The sequence below is a fragment of the Ambystoma mexicanum genome, chromosome 7p (assembly GCF_040938575.1).
Source record: "Ambystoma mexicanum isolate Mex_15411 chromosome 7p, UKY_AmexF1_1, whole genome shotgun sequence".
Classification (NCBI taxonomy): domain Eukaryota; kingdom Metazoa; phylum Chordata; class Amphibia; order Caudata; family Ambystomatidae; genus Ambystoma; species Ambystoma mexicanum.
Window position 1 is genome coordinate 815,405,834 of NC_090939.1, and position 16,514 is coordinate 815,422,347.

Below are 16,514 nucleotides of genomic sequence, written 5' to 3' on the forward strand. Positions count from 1 at the left end.
CTCAGGCAGTGCCAGCACAGCAAGGTGCAGATCGCCTTGCCCCGAAGGGGTGTGGTGCCCGCCGACGCAGTGGCCGTGCGCCACCAGGCAATACTGTATGGGAAAACTCCATGTACGGTATGGCAACCCAACAGGCAGCATCAGAAGAAATGATGGCTCAGGCAATGGAGAGGGTGGCCACTTCCATTAGCCCCCCTGAAAGGCAGATGGAGCAACAAACAGCAGGCAACAAACTCCATTTGCCAATCGCACAGGGAAGACATGTTGGCGTCCAACAGTGACCGATGGGCGGCACTGGATACTCTGCGCGAATCCATATCAATAGAGTCACAGGGATGCCCTGAGGGTGGAACTCCATAACCTCAGGCAGAGTCTGGCAACACGTGAGGAGATCTGCACGCATGGCCTCGTGGGATGCCCGGAAGTGCAGGCAACCCGTGATGTGCTGCATGGGGAGCTCCGCACTTTGATCCTCCAGAATCAGACCTTCCAGACCCTCATGCTTGCTGCCATGGAGGACCATACCAGGGCTTTGCGTGGGCTGCCTCCCATAGTGCCACCACCCCCTGATGCAGCAGCAGAGGGTGAAGAGAGCGACAGCAGTTCTCCCACAATGGCATAGCCGTGCAGGCCATGAGCCCATGGAGGTGTGTGTATATATAATTATTTTTCCCAATATCCACACCGGTGGGTGTTGGTGTGCACCCTGTCCTCGAACCTCCTGGGTGGCCTCCCTCTTCCCCCCAGCCCACACATGGCCATTTTGTTTTTTTTTTGTTTTTTTTTTCTTTTAGTGTCACCTTGTGTGGCTCCCGTGGGCATCCACTGTATTCCGGCTGGGCACATGCAGGCTTGTCCTGAGTTTGGGTTAGATGCTTGGGTTCATGACACACACACCCCTCCTGCTTCCCGTTTCCATGGGCTTGCAAAGGGTGTGGCCAAGTGACAGTGACATTGGGCTCCCATGAGCTGTGTGGGCAGTCTGTAGTCAATACTGTGTGTACATCCCTAGTGGGTATTGTTGTATTGTACACGGCATGGTGTATTGAAATGTGCTTGTGCATCCAGGTTCCTTCCTCATGTCTTCACAAGGCGTCTCCTTTGCAGATGGAGTTCATGTTGTATGCAGTACACTGACACATTTGCCTGGCAGCAACACTCTGCAGTTGGAAGGGGTCGATGTGCTGGCTTATTCAGGTTGTAGACTACCACTACTTTGACTTAGTACTGTCATGTTTTTGCAATGTTTCATGGTGTGTTGCTGTATTGTGTTGGTTGTGTATTTCTTCATGTGTGCTGTTTGTTATTGATTACTGGGAGCATATTGTCTGTGGGCAGTTTCCATTTGGGACAGTGCACTTTGTGACACTTGTGTCAGGTCTTGTGCATTGCTTTGTTTGCTTTCACATTGCATGACATACCATGGTGTGTTGGGTGGCGGAGCTGGGGAGGGGTTGGGTGACGCGCTATTTTCATGTTGTATTTTGCAAGGGGGTAGTCATTCATGCAGCATAAATGTGTGTTTTGTGACACAGCATTGGTTATCTTTCGGCAGGTAGGGATGCACACAATGTAACAATTCCAGGTGACCAATCTCAGGCTGGTATGGTTGTGACAGTTGACTGTTCCTTAACAGTGATTGTCAGCTGGTATGTGCCAGGGCTGTGTGCACTCCACAGGGGTGTGATTTTTAGGTGAAGTAATTAGCCACCAGCTGCGTACGGGCTGCCTCACCACGTGCCCTTTCCCCTCCCATGCGCAGCAGCCGTGGTTGGAGATGTGGGGGCACCACCATGTCCACCGGCAGGCCCCACCGTGTTGCAACGTTGTGCAGGACACATGCTGCCACTATGATCCTGCACACTACTGGGGGCACGTATAGCAGCTGCCCACCAAAGCGGTCAAGGGAGCAAAAGCATGACTTGAGCACTCAGAATGTGCGCTCCACTATGCCCCGGGTTGCAATATGGGGTGTGTTGTATCTTCGGGTGGTGTGGTGGGGTTCCGAATTGGCGTCATTGTGTGGGTGCTCAGTGGGTAGGCACTGTCCCCAGGGGAGGTGATTGATGGGTATCATTAGTGTGGTTGTGACATTACTCAGTTTCTGACATGCATGTGCAGGGGCATTTATACTCACCAAGCAGCCATTTATCACCATGCCGCCCAGCTTCTAGGTCCCGGTTTAGGGTTGACATTCTGTAAATGAAACTGTCATGGGTGGACCCTGGATAGTTGGCATATACTGAGGTGATGATTCCCTTGGCATCACATACTACCTGCACGTTGATGGAATGCCAGTGCTTGCGGTTTCTGTAGATGTGCTCAGTTGCCCTGGGAGGACGTAGAGCCACAAGGGTGCAGTCACTGGCATCTAGCACTTTGGGCAAGTGTGCCACCCCGTAAAAATCCTGGACGACAGCCTGCCTTTCTGCAGGTGTTCTGGGCAGGTATATGTGCCTGTGGACTGATGGCCGTGCAGTCATGATGGCCAACACCTGGTGCAGGCAGCGTGACCTGAGACCCCCCCCCCCCCCCCCTATGGCACTTGTCCGCTGAAATGAACCAGTGGCCAAGAAGTGCAGTACATTGAGCACCTTTTCCAAGGGGCTCAGTGCTTGGGAGCACAGGGTGGGTGATGTGAGGTCAGCCTCCCACTTGCTCACCAGGTCGAGTATTATGTGAGGTGGAAACCTGTACCTCCTATACACCTGGTCATCCGGCATCCCAAAAAGGCTGGTTCTGGGTGTAAAAATTCTAGCCCTGACTATACTCCTCCTGCGGTATCCCACGACCACTGCTGCGAGGAACGGTATATTCATCTTGGCGTCTGAGCTTGTTTGTTTGCACGTACTTTTATGCTGCGCGGGTCCACGTACGCCTGCTTCCTGCTGGTGTACGTGTTTCTGGATTAGCGCATCTTTTTTGGCGCACGCGTTAGCCCCGTTCGATTCCATGGATACGTGTTGTAGGTGCGCATGTGGGTGTTCGCGCATTTGCCTCCTGTACTCACCCACCCCCCCGTGACGCCCACATTTTCACGCGTTGTTCCCCATTCCATGTGTTACGCCTACTTTTGTTGTGTGCGCTTCGCTATGTGCGCTTTCGCTGTGCGCGTAGCGCACGCTGTCTGAAGACGTGTGCGCCACACAGGATTTTAGTGCACATCCATGGATTTACACGCGCACGGACTTCCATGAATTGCTGTGCGCGGGTTTCACTGAGCTTGCGCAGTAATTTTCAGCGCACATTAATTCCATGAATCGGCCTGTCAGTTGGAGACCATTTCATCTATTAGTAGCATTTTCATTTGTTTCAAAACTCTGCGTAGTTCCATTGCAGCTTCTGTAGAAAGTTTGTAATAGTCTAATTTGTTTTGGTGTTCTACTGAAAGGAGTAATTGCTAAACCTGTGGGGCAGTTACAACAGCTAACAATTTGTTGTTTGTCAATTTTTGAAGGAACTTGCCGATTTTAATTAATAATGTTTTGCCTGAACCAGCTTGACCACTAACGTATAGCAGTATAGGTTTGTAGTTTGGGCAGGTACAGTTTTTTTTTTTCATGTTGTACACCTTGTTCAATTTTGTTTTGTTACTACTTGGAAAATGCTACGCTGCTCATTGTTCAGTTTTGATTTCAGTACAGTGAAGTCTATATCGCCTTCATAGTGACACATGGTGTTTTCTACTTCTGTCATAGCTAATTCTGCCTCATTTGCTATTAGTGGCTGTCCCAGTGGTTCTTGGCTTCCAGAAGGTTGACTACTGACGGGAGTGTCCTCATCTAGTTGGGCCTGGAGTTCTTCTTCGTGTTGCTGTTCATTGTGCAACCTTGTTTTGTACTCTATAAAGTTTACATCGGTGATAGTGCTTTCATTTGCTTTAAAAGCGTCTTCATAGGAGTCAATCTAGTAACTCCTTCTTTTCTCCATGGTTTAAAAAGTTGTAGCAGGGACATGTAATATAGTTCTTTATGTTGAGGAGTTTTTAAAGACAATTTGATATGATTAAGCTTCGTTTGGTAAGTTTCACTAAACTGCCTTCACAATCAGTCACTCTATATCTACCTTGTTTTCATCGGGTTTTATGTGAAGTTGTGGGCTATGTGGTATAACACATGGTTTCCAAAGTGGTACTCCTGTTTGGGTAGTATCTGTTGAGTAAATTTTTTTAAAATGTCTTGGCTGTTGGGATCGTTTTTGGCTATTGTTTCTATGTCCTCATATGATTTGAGAACTCTTTTTCTAGATTTAGCAGGACCAAGGCTTGGCCATACTATATTTTCAGATTTTCCATACAAAGCAGTACCGGTTAAACGGTCTGCAGCTTCATAGCAACCACATTCTCTGAGAGCATTTTTATGCCTAAGCTGTACAATTTCTGTGACAGTGTTTTGTCAGATGATAGGTCATCCCAGAGGTCTTGAAGCTCTGTTTTTTTTTTTTTTTTCTTTCTGGTTTGGTTAAGTAGGTTGTAACATATCGTTCACTGCAGTGGAATTGTCTGCAATGTACTGCACATCTATGTTTGCATTCCATGCATTGATTGCATTGTAATCATTGATCTATTATTTTTCTTCTGTTCTTTTATGTAATGTGTTCTTAGGTGATTTACCGACACTATGTCTAACTGAAGACTTGACCTGTTGCTGTAACTGGTCTAGGGAAACCAAAGCCACATTTGGTGTAGTATTTCCCTTTGTTTTTAAACTGTAAAACAGTGGCATCACTGTCTTGACCATATTTAGGAGCATCTTTAATCCATAAAAGCATGTGGATATGTGGTGCTCCTCTGGCTTGGTATTCTTTTCTCCAAGTGTTGCACTTTTCCGAGGGGAGGAACAGTTTTATTACAAATAAAGTGCAGCATAGCAATGAAGCGATGATGGAAATATTGTTTGTTTGTTTTTGTTTGTTTTTGTTTTTTTTGCTATACATAGGAAATCATGTAAAACTTCCCATGCATATTCTGCACAACTTAATGTAACAAACCAAGTGGGTGGGCCGTGGGTGCTTAATGTAACAAACCAAGTGGGTAGGCCGTGTGTGGGCCAAGTTTTCTTATCATACAACGTACATCTCCGTGACATCGGAACCAGTATTCTTTTGTACCACGCATGTTTGCTAACAGATTTGTAATGCTTCTTTTTCTTGCACATTTTGTAGTAAATTTTGAAAATGATTACCTGATTTCAATGTGAGTAACTCTGTAGCATAGAGTTGCTAGTTCACTTTCAAAGAGTAGATGGAATATGTATTCCCAAATTTAGGCAATGTGGATCTTCAGAATACATTCGTAAAGAGTGGTATTCTGATGCTGCTATCTGAGTGGGTCGATCATCAGAACTTCCTCCTTTTCCAGTAGGAAAGAGTAGAGGAAAGGCACGTGCTTCAATACTTTTTTTTTTTTTGTTCCCCATATACTGATTAGTGATCCTTTAGTTTGTCACATTTGGTACGTTTCCAGTGCATAATCTATGGTGTCTTTAGAGTGTAATGGATGAATTGTATAATGGTCTACAATATTGGATACTGTAGCAGGATCTAGAAGTTGAAATTGACCAGTTTCTCGTGACTCTTATTTCAGTTGTTTCCCCTCAGGTTTTCTCCAATATTAATTTCTTTGTAGCATTTCATTGTCTTTCAGCTATTGCAAGGCTTGTCTAAATTTATGTACGTCCACGAGTTATTGCCAATTTTTTTTTGTCTTTTGTAGGTACACCATTTACTAAGACAATTGATCTATTGGACGTTGCACTCCCACAGTGTGCACATTTTCTTTCAGATCTAATGGTAAATAAACTACTTTGCCACAAATGCCTTTCACTAATTCAGAGGGAGGTCGTGTTGCTGTTTTTGGTTGAAGGCATATTATTGCTTGAAATGGGTGCACTGTTTGAATTTTGATGCTCTCATATAAATTGAGTTGTTGCAGGGGTTTTGGTAATGGGAATAAGTCCAAGTTATTTGTGATGGCACGTGAAGGAGTTTGGTTGTTAAAGTTTTGCAGCGCAGTAACTGCAAAGTATTAAGGGGTCAGTTATTTTGTATTTGTGTTCTGCTAGAAGGTAGAGGGCTAATTCAAACCATTTGGAATCTTCATTGTCTTCTATTTTGTATGTTATGTCTACTTTTAAAAGTTCTGCGGCAACACACACATGGTTTGGTACTTAAGCGGATGTACTTTTACATTTTAGTATTTCTTTTTTGTATGTGTAGTAGAAGGTTGCCATTGCTAGTCTGTTGTAAAGCTATTGCATTTTGGCTTTCACTTCCAAAATATTTACCCTAGATATGGTTCATTTCTGCAAATGGGTCTTTGGCTGTACCATGTAGAAGATTGGCTAGTGCTAAAGCAGGACTTTTAGCATAGTACAGTTTATGGACTAGATTTCTTATAGTTTAATTGATATGATGGAAGGTGCTTTTGAAAATGGGTCCTGAAATGCAGGCTAATGGATGTCCTGTGTATTTGCGCACTGGACAGGTATCATATTTTGTAGTAGTTCCATTTTCATTTCGTCTTTGCCTTTCACATACTGAGTGAGGAAGATTTGAAAGATTTTTTGGCAATGTTACTCATTGACATGCACAGCCATTTGTAGACTGGACGGTCTGGTTCAGCCGAATGGAGAGGTGATACTGAGTTTTCTGGGGATGTTTTTGTAAACAGTATTTCTTGTTCCATTATGGTGTTAGTTTTTCATACCCTCGTCCACTGCTATGTATGGCAATTGTGTTGGTTTGCTTTTGTTTGTATGCTTCTTCATTAAAATATGGTTCTGTGCTCGTGGTGCGACTCCATTCACCTCCACAGATATTTAAGAAGTTATTTTTGTTGACATTCTGTTTATTGATTTTTATTTTTTAAAACATTTTTTTTGTAGATTTGTTAGTGGTTTCACTCTGTTTAACAATAACATAAATAACTTCCTTTTGAGAAGGAGCTTCTAAGATAATTTTTCTACGGTTGGTTTTAAGGGTTATGCATGATTTCTCTCCTGTAAGATTCTGAAGGACTCTGTGGCACTTTTTTTATTTGGTTTTTTTTTTATTTGGTTTTTTTTTTGTTTTTTTTTTTGGTATGGTTACTTGCCACTACATCAAGATTTATAGGAGCCGTGTTAGCAGTAGTGGTAGCTGAATTCTTGTTACATCACTTTCTTTTTCGTTTTACATTTTGAAAGAGGAGGCAAAGTTTTTGTACTGGAAGCTTGTTTTGCTTAATGACGCGATTAGATCTTTTGTTTGAACTTTTTGTACAAATTCTGCTATGGATGCTTATTTTGGACACTTTATTTTGATTTGCTCTTCTGTGTTGCTTTCTACGGACTTGCTTTTTGGTAGGCATTCTTTGGGGTCTGTGGGGGGGGGAAACAAGGTATGGGTTGGGCTGTTCTGCAATGTACGTGTGCTGTGTGCATGAGTGTTTTATGATGGTAAGGATGTATGTGGAGGTGTGTGATTGTGTAATGGGCAGCTACAACTAGTTGGGAATGATATTCTTGTATTTGTGTGTTACTATACTGGGGTTCAGATGACAATACAAAGTAAGCTAGTGGTGAGGAGAAGCACTAATACTAAATCTAATGGTATAGAATTAAAACAGTTCTTTGTTTGCAATACTAATATTCTAGGGGCTGATTCATGGAATTTGTGCGCCGAAGATTTGTGCGCGTTCTGCCCGCAAATCCCTGTTTAACAAATCTATCGAGAGATCGAGTCGATAGCAATGTTGAACGAGAGAATCCAAATGGGCCATTTTGTGCACTTTGTTACATAAGTGACAGTGTTCTTAGGTTTTTTCGATGGTAAGACTTAATTATGTGTGTCTTTAATTCTCATAGGACTAGGGACTATTTACTTCCTCTCCCTTTATTCTGATTAATACTTTAATGGTGAAATCCGAGTCAGCAAATTTTACTCACACACCCGTTTACTCTCCTCTTCCACCGCTGCCCCTTCGGTCATCCTCACCCTATAATACCCCATCAATGACCGGGGATGAGACAATGATGCAGAAGTTCATGCCTAGCAATATACGATGCTCCCATCTTAATCAGGGAGCTTTAAAATTACTAATTGCTGAGTTAGCCTCCATTGTGGCGTCTATAGCATGGCCAGTTTGACTGGGCTTGCATAGCCATGTCTAGCAGTAGCTCTGCTTTCACCACTGACTGTGTACACCCTTGAGTGTTGCTCGCCTCAAAGGCAAGTTAGTAATCGTGTTGGCTTGAATGTTGGTCAGGACAATGTCTGAGTATGCAATCTCTCATTATAGATTTTTTTTTTTTTTTGGTGTGCCTGTTGTAGTATTGCTACAGCAGACTTTAAAATGCTGCCTAGCGGATTTCTGGAGTGGTCCGTGCCACCACCTATACCTTTCCAAACCAGCATGCGCTAAGTACTGTTGCATAGCAAAACTTGTTGCTTGCTTCTAGGTTGATTTGGATACTACTAAGGTGGTGATTTAGCGCGGTTTAACGGCACCTAGAATAAGGGATGGCATGCTGTGTCCTAACTATCTGCTGGAGATAAAAGGAAAAGATGAGGGAAATGGATGCTAGAAACACAGGGGGTAGGGAAGGAGGGGGATGCAGCCAGGAGGTCGAAAAGAAACCAGTGCAGTCCACCCCTCCCCAACCCCACGCCTCCAACCTGCGTTTCGTAAGCCTAGAAATGTACGGCGTCCGCTGATCCTCACCAAGCCGTTAAAAATAAAAAAAAGTCTGCATTCTCGTTGCTCGGTTACATGGACAACTGATCTCTGGTAACTTGATGGATTTTGGGCAAGGCAAGTGAGTATGAGCGAAGGGATGTAAACCAGTTTATTCCTCTGAGGTATGTTGGCTATCCTGACAACTTGCAGTGCTTTGATCCCTGCCTGGCACTTTCCTGTTGCTATGTAATCATGCTTGCACCATTACCCTTTAGTTGCCCTTCTCCACATCTTAGTTTTTCACACTAAGCAATGCAAGATAAAATCTTCCTGGCGTTCGCTGCCCCTATTCTTCCCAATCCCGTCTCTCCTCTAAGCTGATCAACCTGTTATCATTGCCTCATACATCTCTGCACTAAAGACCTTTTCAATAAAGTACCTCTCAAAACTGACTTCCATCTGATCACTCGTGCTAAATGGATGGGTTTCATCTTGCAATTCCACATTAAATGGTCTTAAAGACTTGGTGGTGGAAGGTTATCTCTAAGTCGTATAGAGTAGCTTTCTGAAAGCAAATTAAGACTGCCAAATGGGATGCATACATTATTTAGATTTTTTTTTTGTTTATTTCTTAGGATTATGTCTGGACGTGGTAAAAAACCGGCCAAGCTGAAATCTGGCCACAAATCTCGCTCTTCTAAAGCTGGTCTACAGTTTCCAGTCGGCCGTGTCCACCGGCTCCTGAGGAAGGGGAAATATGCAGAGCGGGTGGGCTCTGGAGCACCCATTTACCTGAGTGCGGTCCTGGAGTACCTGACTGCAGAGGTACTTGAGCTGGCAGGAAATGCAGCCCGTGACAACAAGAAATCCCGAATTCTGCCAAGACACCTGCAGCTAGCGATCCGGAATGACGAGGAGCTGAACAAATTGTTTTCAGGTGTCACGATTGCTGAAGGTGGGGTGTTGCCTAATATACAGGCCCAGCTTCTGCCCAAGAAGGCTACCAAGGTTTCGACAAAGGAATCGAAGGATGTCCAGTCTCAAGAATTCTAGTCCGACTATCTGCTAATATCAAATGCTTCATGTACGCAGTTTATTCTTTCTTTTCTATGCACTCAGGCATTTTAAATGTTCATTTTAATTGACTCCTTTTACTTTGTCATAGAGCTGTTAATTGGTATGTCACGTACAGCATGATGATGATGGTGGTGGTGGGCATGTTTTAGTGGTGATCACGAATGGAAAGCTCTTGGGAACTGAGGGTTGCAAAACCATTGGTGGTGGCAGGGGACTGTTAGGATGGAGAACAACTTTTCCTTTCTCCCTTCCAGCAGAAGAACCAGTAGTGTGTGTTACTAATGTTTGTCCAGGCACACAATTCTCCCAATTACAGAAATCCCCATATGGCTTCTACAAGAGTGGAAGTCTTGCAGTATTAACCAGCATGCATTACTTCTGGCTCAACAATCTAAATGCTTTCATAGCAACAGGGGTGCACAGGATAGCATTTGTATGCCATAGCTTTGTATTGTTTATTCATTTGTGAGTTTGCTTTTAGTTGCATACTGGTATTTGAGGGCCCTCAACTTTGTTCCAATGACATGCAGTTAACTCCCAGAAGGTGGCCATGTAGGAACCTGATGTCCCACCCATTTGCAAGAAGATCTTGATTATTGTAAATGGTGGAATGGTACGACTGTTTTTCGCTGAAGGTGACAACCTTTCCCTAAACCTGAAATGGAACTGGGGTGGAGACACAGGCAGGGATTGAGGGAAGCGGGGGGAGGATTAGCCTCTACAAGGGAAGCTGTCTGGCCTAATACTTCTGTAACTAGTTTATGTGCTGCTCTTGAGTACACAGAGGTGCATGGCTTTTTCCATGAAAAATATTTTGACACGTTTGTCTCTGCATGGAATGATTTTTTAATTATTTTTTTCTCTTCTTTCCATTACAAGGCTACAGGCATCTGCACTTGTTCTAAACCACTGATGGCTTTGACCGCAGAACTCTTCCAAGTGAATTTGGACCCTGCCAGGCCTTGCTCCTCATGGATGGTGCTACATCTTCTAACTGCTGATTATTGGAACATGATTGGTGCACTGGAGACGGCATTTAGAGCATCCAATGTACAGCTGCTGAACCCGCCCCTCTGCCCTGCCCTCTTCCCGAGGAGTGTGTGCAATGCAGTCGCTGGTCTGACATCATTCCTAATACGACGCTTCCCCAATTTGAGTTTGTAAACCTCCAATATAAGTTCAATGGTTGTTTGTTGTACCAGATAGTGTTTAAGTTAATGTTTTGACAGTGAAAATAATACAAATTCAAAACCAAACCATTTTGTTAGTCCTCTGTTTTTGGAAGTTAGTTTGGGGTTAAACTACCAAATATCGTAATGAAACCAAAAACAATGCATCAACTGCTTTTTAATCTGATCCAGGTGGTAGGACGCTCTGTTTATCTTTGGCTTTTCAGCAACAACTCAATAGGCATTGCTCAGCAAGAAGGAAGGGGAAAAAGTAAGACACATCGTGTTCTGTGTGGATTGCATAATCACTCAGTTTATGGTCCGTGTCTTTACTCGGATTATTGCTACTTTCCTTGGTGTGCGCCTCTGGTGGTCCGCCCAACCCCTCCACCCCCCCCCCCCTTCCAAGTCTGCCACTGCCTATGTGAGCCCAGCTGCCCTCCGCCAAACCGGGTTCTTACTTACATGCTGTCCCGCTCCCCCTCCCCCCCCTTGTTCCTCATCCAACCCTACTCTGTAGGGGGGGGGGGGGGGGGGGGGGAGTCCTGTCCTCACTATAGTTTAAGTGCAATAAATTCTTGCAATGCTAATTCAATACCTTAACTAGAAGCCTAGTCAGACATTTAACAAATTTGTCTCACTAGGCAAAGAACCATCCAACCACTGAGGGTTAACCACACCTGCCTTTTTTTATTTGTCTGAAAGTGCGGAATGCATGTAATTAAAGTAAAACAATAAGTCATTTTGGTAATGTGCTCAAACATTCAGTGAGAAAACATTACGAGAGGTACATACAATTACAGCAGCAACATAATAGTTTCTGGGTACACTGTGTGATCTGGTACCTGCACAAATGAGTCCCGACAGATATTACTTCATACTATCAGAACACCATGATTGCAAAAACACAAAGCATAACCATTCCAACTGAAGTTTTAAATGCAACCTATTATACAAAGTCTGTAAGACCTTCTGTGCCAAGAGATCTGCACAGAAGACACATGAAGTTCAAATTAAGTGTGGAGTAGCGACCTAAAGATGGAGGTGTTTTGGAAGATGGAGGTGTTTTGGAAGAATGACCAAGGTACAGGTCGACGTCTGAATACAACTGAAGCAAGTTCAGGTTCAAGTAGGGCCTAGTGGGGGGTCGGACGAACTGTAGAGGACCACTGACGTTTCGGCTTGATGAGGTGTAGGCCTCCTTCATGGACCAAGTGCTGGTAAGTGTATCTACAATTAAAACAAAGATGTGCTCAATGTTACTAATAAAGATGGCACTCCCAAAACATGGGATACATAAGGTTAAAACCCCCCCATGAAACTTGGGTAACAAAGTTCAGCGTGCGGCGGGTGGCCCTATATTCAGAGGACTAACCTTCAAGAAAGTTCAGGTGTGAGAAGATTCTCAGGAATTTTAGAAATAAAACTGCCAGTCGGGTGTGGCAGTCTGTACCTGCAGCTCGTTCCACTCTTTTTATGATGGTGGCTTGGGCGGTCACTAGTGACCTGTGTCCAAAGAGACAAGGAGATCAGAGTGGATAATGAGTTTGTCTCTATTGCAGGAGAAAAAGGGAATCTAACAGGCAGCCAGTTAAAATGACCTTGTTCTCAGCAAGGTGAGCTTGGAGCTGTGTACCTTGCAGGGATATGTCCTAGTGTAGACCTCTGTAAAGTTGTATTGGGCTGTATATGCAATTCGGGAGCTGAAACGGATTAGAGAAAGGACCTGGGCGGGTCTGGGTAAGCTACGTGAGTGTCAAAAGCGCTTGGCTATACCTGCATAAAAACCGCTGTCCCGTGTGTGTGGGAGCAGGGTAACCTCCGTAGTGAAGGAGGATCGAGCTGTGTCTGCGTGTTGAGTGCGCGTGTGTAGGGAAGAAGTGTCCCAGTGTGGAGCGCATGCGCACCAGGTAGTTGGTTGATGTTGCCTATGACAACCGAAGCGTTGATATGACGCGACCGGAACAGCGTTGTGCCTTCGGTATCGGGGGTAAGCGAGCCGAGGTGAAAGCCCCGTTGTAAAATAAATTGTGCTGTGCACATTATTTGTTATATCTACACTGTTGTGGTGCTGAATGTAGCTCCGATGGCTTACTGTGGGCCGTAGGGGTTGGCTGATGTTAAGTTGTACAGGTCATCTGAGCTGTGTGAATTATGAGGAGTTGTAGTACTGTTTAACTAGTCTGCCATGGGGGTCGGCTGTTGTGAAGCAGGTAGGTGGCCTAATAGACTTGGATAGGACATAGATACTAGTCGGCAATGGCCTGTGTATATATCGGACCACGGAGAGGGGTGATGGAGGATGCCATGGGAGGGCCCAGGGATATGTGGTGTCTGGTCCCTCCAGGAATGAACGCATATGGCAGCTGAGATTGCTGGTGGTCTGTGATATTGTTGGGGTGCTGCTTCATTGAGGCCTTTAGTGGTAGTTTGTAATTTGAATATCCACCATCCCTCTTTAAAATTCAGTGCGTTGTGAAGTATTTTGTCGACCACCAGAAGTGTCCCGGCCATGTTGAATCTCCATAAAGTGCGAGACGAGTGGTGCAGCATGGGTTTTGCATCGAATCCTGGACCTGTATTCACAAATTCTTATGTACAGGTCTCGAGGTTTCTCCGACATACCTCGAGACAGCAAGGGCGTTCAATGAGGTATAAAACATTGGCTGAGTTGCGGTTAGTGAATTGTATCAAAACTCCCACTCTTTGCCCTCTATGGAGAAAGACTTCAATTTGCGTGTTTGGTTACAGGCTGTGCAGCTGCCACACGGATGGTGGCCTCGGATGTCCCACATACTCTAGAGGGTAGATCTGCCAGTTTTGCGTCTTGATCTCATGTGAGTGAGTAGGTCTTTAAGGTTTTTAGCTCTCCTAAGTGCCTACCTGGGTATAGCTTCTTCTGGTAGGATGGGACGTATGATAGGGGATGATTAAGACATTTTGGCCCAAGTTTAGAAGTATTGGTGCCAAAGGTGGACACGCATGCCATTATGTTGTCGGTGGCGGGATCACATTGTTTAGGAGTAAGTAGTGTTCCCCTTGGGGTGTAAGGGCTCTTTCTGAGTGTGTTTCAATAGTTTCTTAGGGTAGCCCCTATTGGCAAATTTTTGCTGTAGTTCAGTAGCATGAATTTTGAATTCCTTGATTTAGGTGCAGTTCTTGCGGATTCTAAGGAACTGCCCGAAGGGAAGGTTAGCACATAGATTTTTAGGGTGATGGCTCTTGTAATGCAGGATCGTATTCCTGTCAGTTTCTTTTTTATACATGGAGCACTCCAGCCGGTTGTTTGAGGCACTGATGTTAAGGTCCAGGAAGTTGGTGTTCGTGTTGCTACTGTTGTTGGTAAATTGAATTTCTTGTGTTCTGCCATTGATCCAATTGAAGAAGCTGTGCAGTTTTTACTGCGGGCCAAGCCAGATGAAAATATCGATGTACCTGATGTTCTCCTGATATGGGTTTTCTGTGTTGAGTACGAAGCTACTCTCATACTCTGCCGTGTAGATTATTGCCATGCTGGGGGCAAAGGCCACCCCCATAGCAGTGCCACAGGTCTGTAGGTAAAATGTCCTTGAAAGGGAAGTAATTATTGGTAAGGGCTATCTCCAGAAGGTCAACTATGAAGTTGACAGGTATCCTCCTTTGTGTACAGTGAAGTGGTGTCTGATACTCCTTGTCCTGTGGAATGCTGGTGTACAACCTTTTGATATCCATGGTGACTAGTTGACTGTTAATGGAATCAAAAGGCTGGTGTTCAAAGATGGAAATCGTTCTCATGGTGTCTTTGAGGTATGATGGTATGTTCTGGCATAAGGGTTTGAGAAAGTAATCAATGAATGTACAGATGGACCCGCAGCCTGACACTATGGGTCTCCCTGGTGGTAGGTTACTGTTTTTATGCATTTTAGGCAAGGCATAAAATGCTGGGATTCTTTCCTTGGTGGTATTGAGAAATGCCTCTTTTTCCAAGATCCAATCTCGGTCGAGTGCGTATCTAGTAATTTCCTGGATTTTGGACTTGATGGCTGGGGTGGGATCTCTTTTCAATTTCTTGCAATTGTTCTCTACACATATACTGAGGCCAAAGTAAAGAGCCTCCCTTCTGTTGTGACATTGACGAATACAAGTTGCCCCATTTTGTCCACCTGGGTATTGTGAAGCTGAATATTCATCGCATCATGGAATGCGATCAGGGCCCCAGCCTTCTTGTCTGCCGTATTGGATTGCACTATCCGCTTGTACCCCCTTAGATGTATCTTTGCTTTATTTTGTAGTCTGATATGCGTTTCCTGCAAGAACAGGATGTCCCCTCTTTCCCTTCTCAGGAAGTCTTCAACTTCCCTCCTCTTAACTGGGGCATTTATGCCCCGGACATTATATGTTAATCTTCTCAGCTTCCCCATTGGCATTGCCCCCACAATGTGTAAGCCCCTCTTAATCGCCACAATCCCATCGTCCTCCAGACTTCCTCCCCCCCCCCCCAGATCCACTGCCCCCGCCCTTCCCCAGAACGTTAACCCCCCCCAAAAACACCCCACAACTGACCCGAGGAGGGCCCAGGAACCTATGGATGCTAGGACGCACAGTCTGTCGCACCTGTCCCTCAGAAAACTTGGGAATAACACCGCGGGGAGTCCTAAACCCTGCATTGCCTGCCATCTCGAGAGATTTGGGCGTTGAAACCCATGCCAGGCCGTGTTCCTTAAACCCATTGGAGCGCCAAGTCCTCCGTCCTTTCCAGAGGATGGTGATCTCCCTTCCCTCCGGGGCCTACCGCCCCATCAATTGCCCTGCGTTGGCAGACCTCAAGGCTTCCCTTCCCCTGCCTGCTTCCTCCTGTGATGAACCTCTTTCCATTCCCATAGATTCCTACGGGGTGCATCCCTGTGCCGCTGGCGCTTTCCGTCTCCTTCGTCCTCCTGGATGCCCATCACCTGTAGCCCCTCCTCACAAGATGTCGCCCTTCTTGGCTTTCCCTCCCAGGAGAATAGCAACCCAAACGGGAAGGTCCATTTGTACCGAATCTTCCTGTTCACCAGTTTCTTGACTACAGGAGCCATCGCCCTCCTCTTCTGAAGGGTCACTTGAGCCAAATCCTGATGCAAGTTAATTTCCACCCCATTCATCTTTATATGGTCCATTCCCTGGCTTTCCTCAGGATTTCCGCTTTCTGTGGATAGGAAGACATCGCCACCAACGCGTCTCTGGGACGTTCCCCACCCCGGTTCGCTGGTCCTCCAGGGACCCACCCGGCGGACACTATCAATTTTAACGATTTCTGCTTCCTTCTTTGCAAGTCTGTCTCTAAACACTTCTTGTACCTCTTTCTTTAAATCTTTTTCTTCCATATTCTTGATGCAGATATTCGCCATGCGGGACCGATTTTCTAGGTCCTCGCATTGAAGCTCTAGATTATGCGTCAGGCGCACCAGCTGTTCTGCGTTTCACTATATTGCTGCACTTCGTCTTTCACGTTTTGCACAATTTTCCAGTGTCGGTCTGCTCCTCAAGCTTTGAGACGTCCTGACGAATTTCCTGGACCGCCTGCGTCATATCCTCTCTCATGCTGACAAACTGATCATGTACCGTGGACATGAATTTGTCTTGCAGGTCCT

General features: G+C 45.1%; 1 protein-coding gene across 3 annotated transcripts in view; it reads left to right on the forward strand.

The window, feature by feature from the left end:
* LOC138525569 (histone H2A-like) overlaps positions 1-10,992 on the forward strand; it is a 47,989-nt gene extending 36,997 nt beyond the window's left edge. For all 3 annotated transcript variants that reach the window (XM_069635605.1, XM_069635604.1, XM_069635606.1), the window contains exons 2-3: positions 9,292-9,740; positions 10,613-10,992. In XM_069635605.1, coding sequence (XP_069491706.1) covers positions 9,296-9,709 — 414 coding nt within the window. In that variant the 5' untranslated portion in view covers positions 9,292-9,295 and the 3' untranslated portion in view covers positions 9,710-9,740; positions 10,613-10,992. The remainder of the gene's footprint in view (positions 1-9,291; positions 9,741-10,612) is intronic.
* Positions 10,993-16,514: the final 5,522 nt, after the last annotated feature.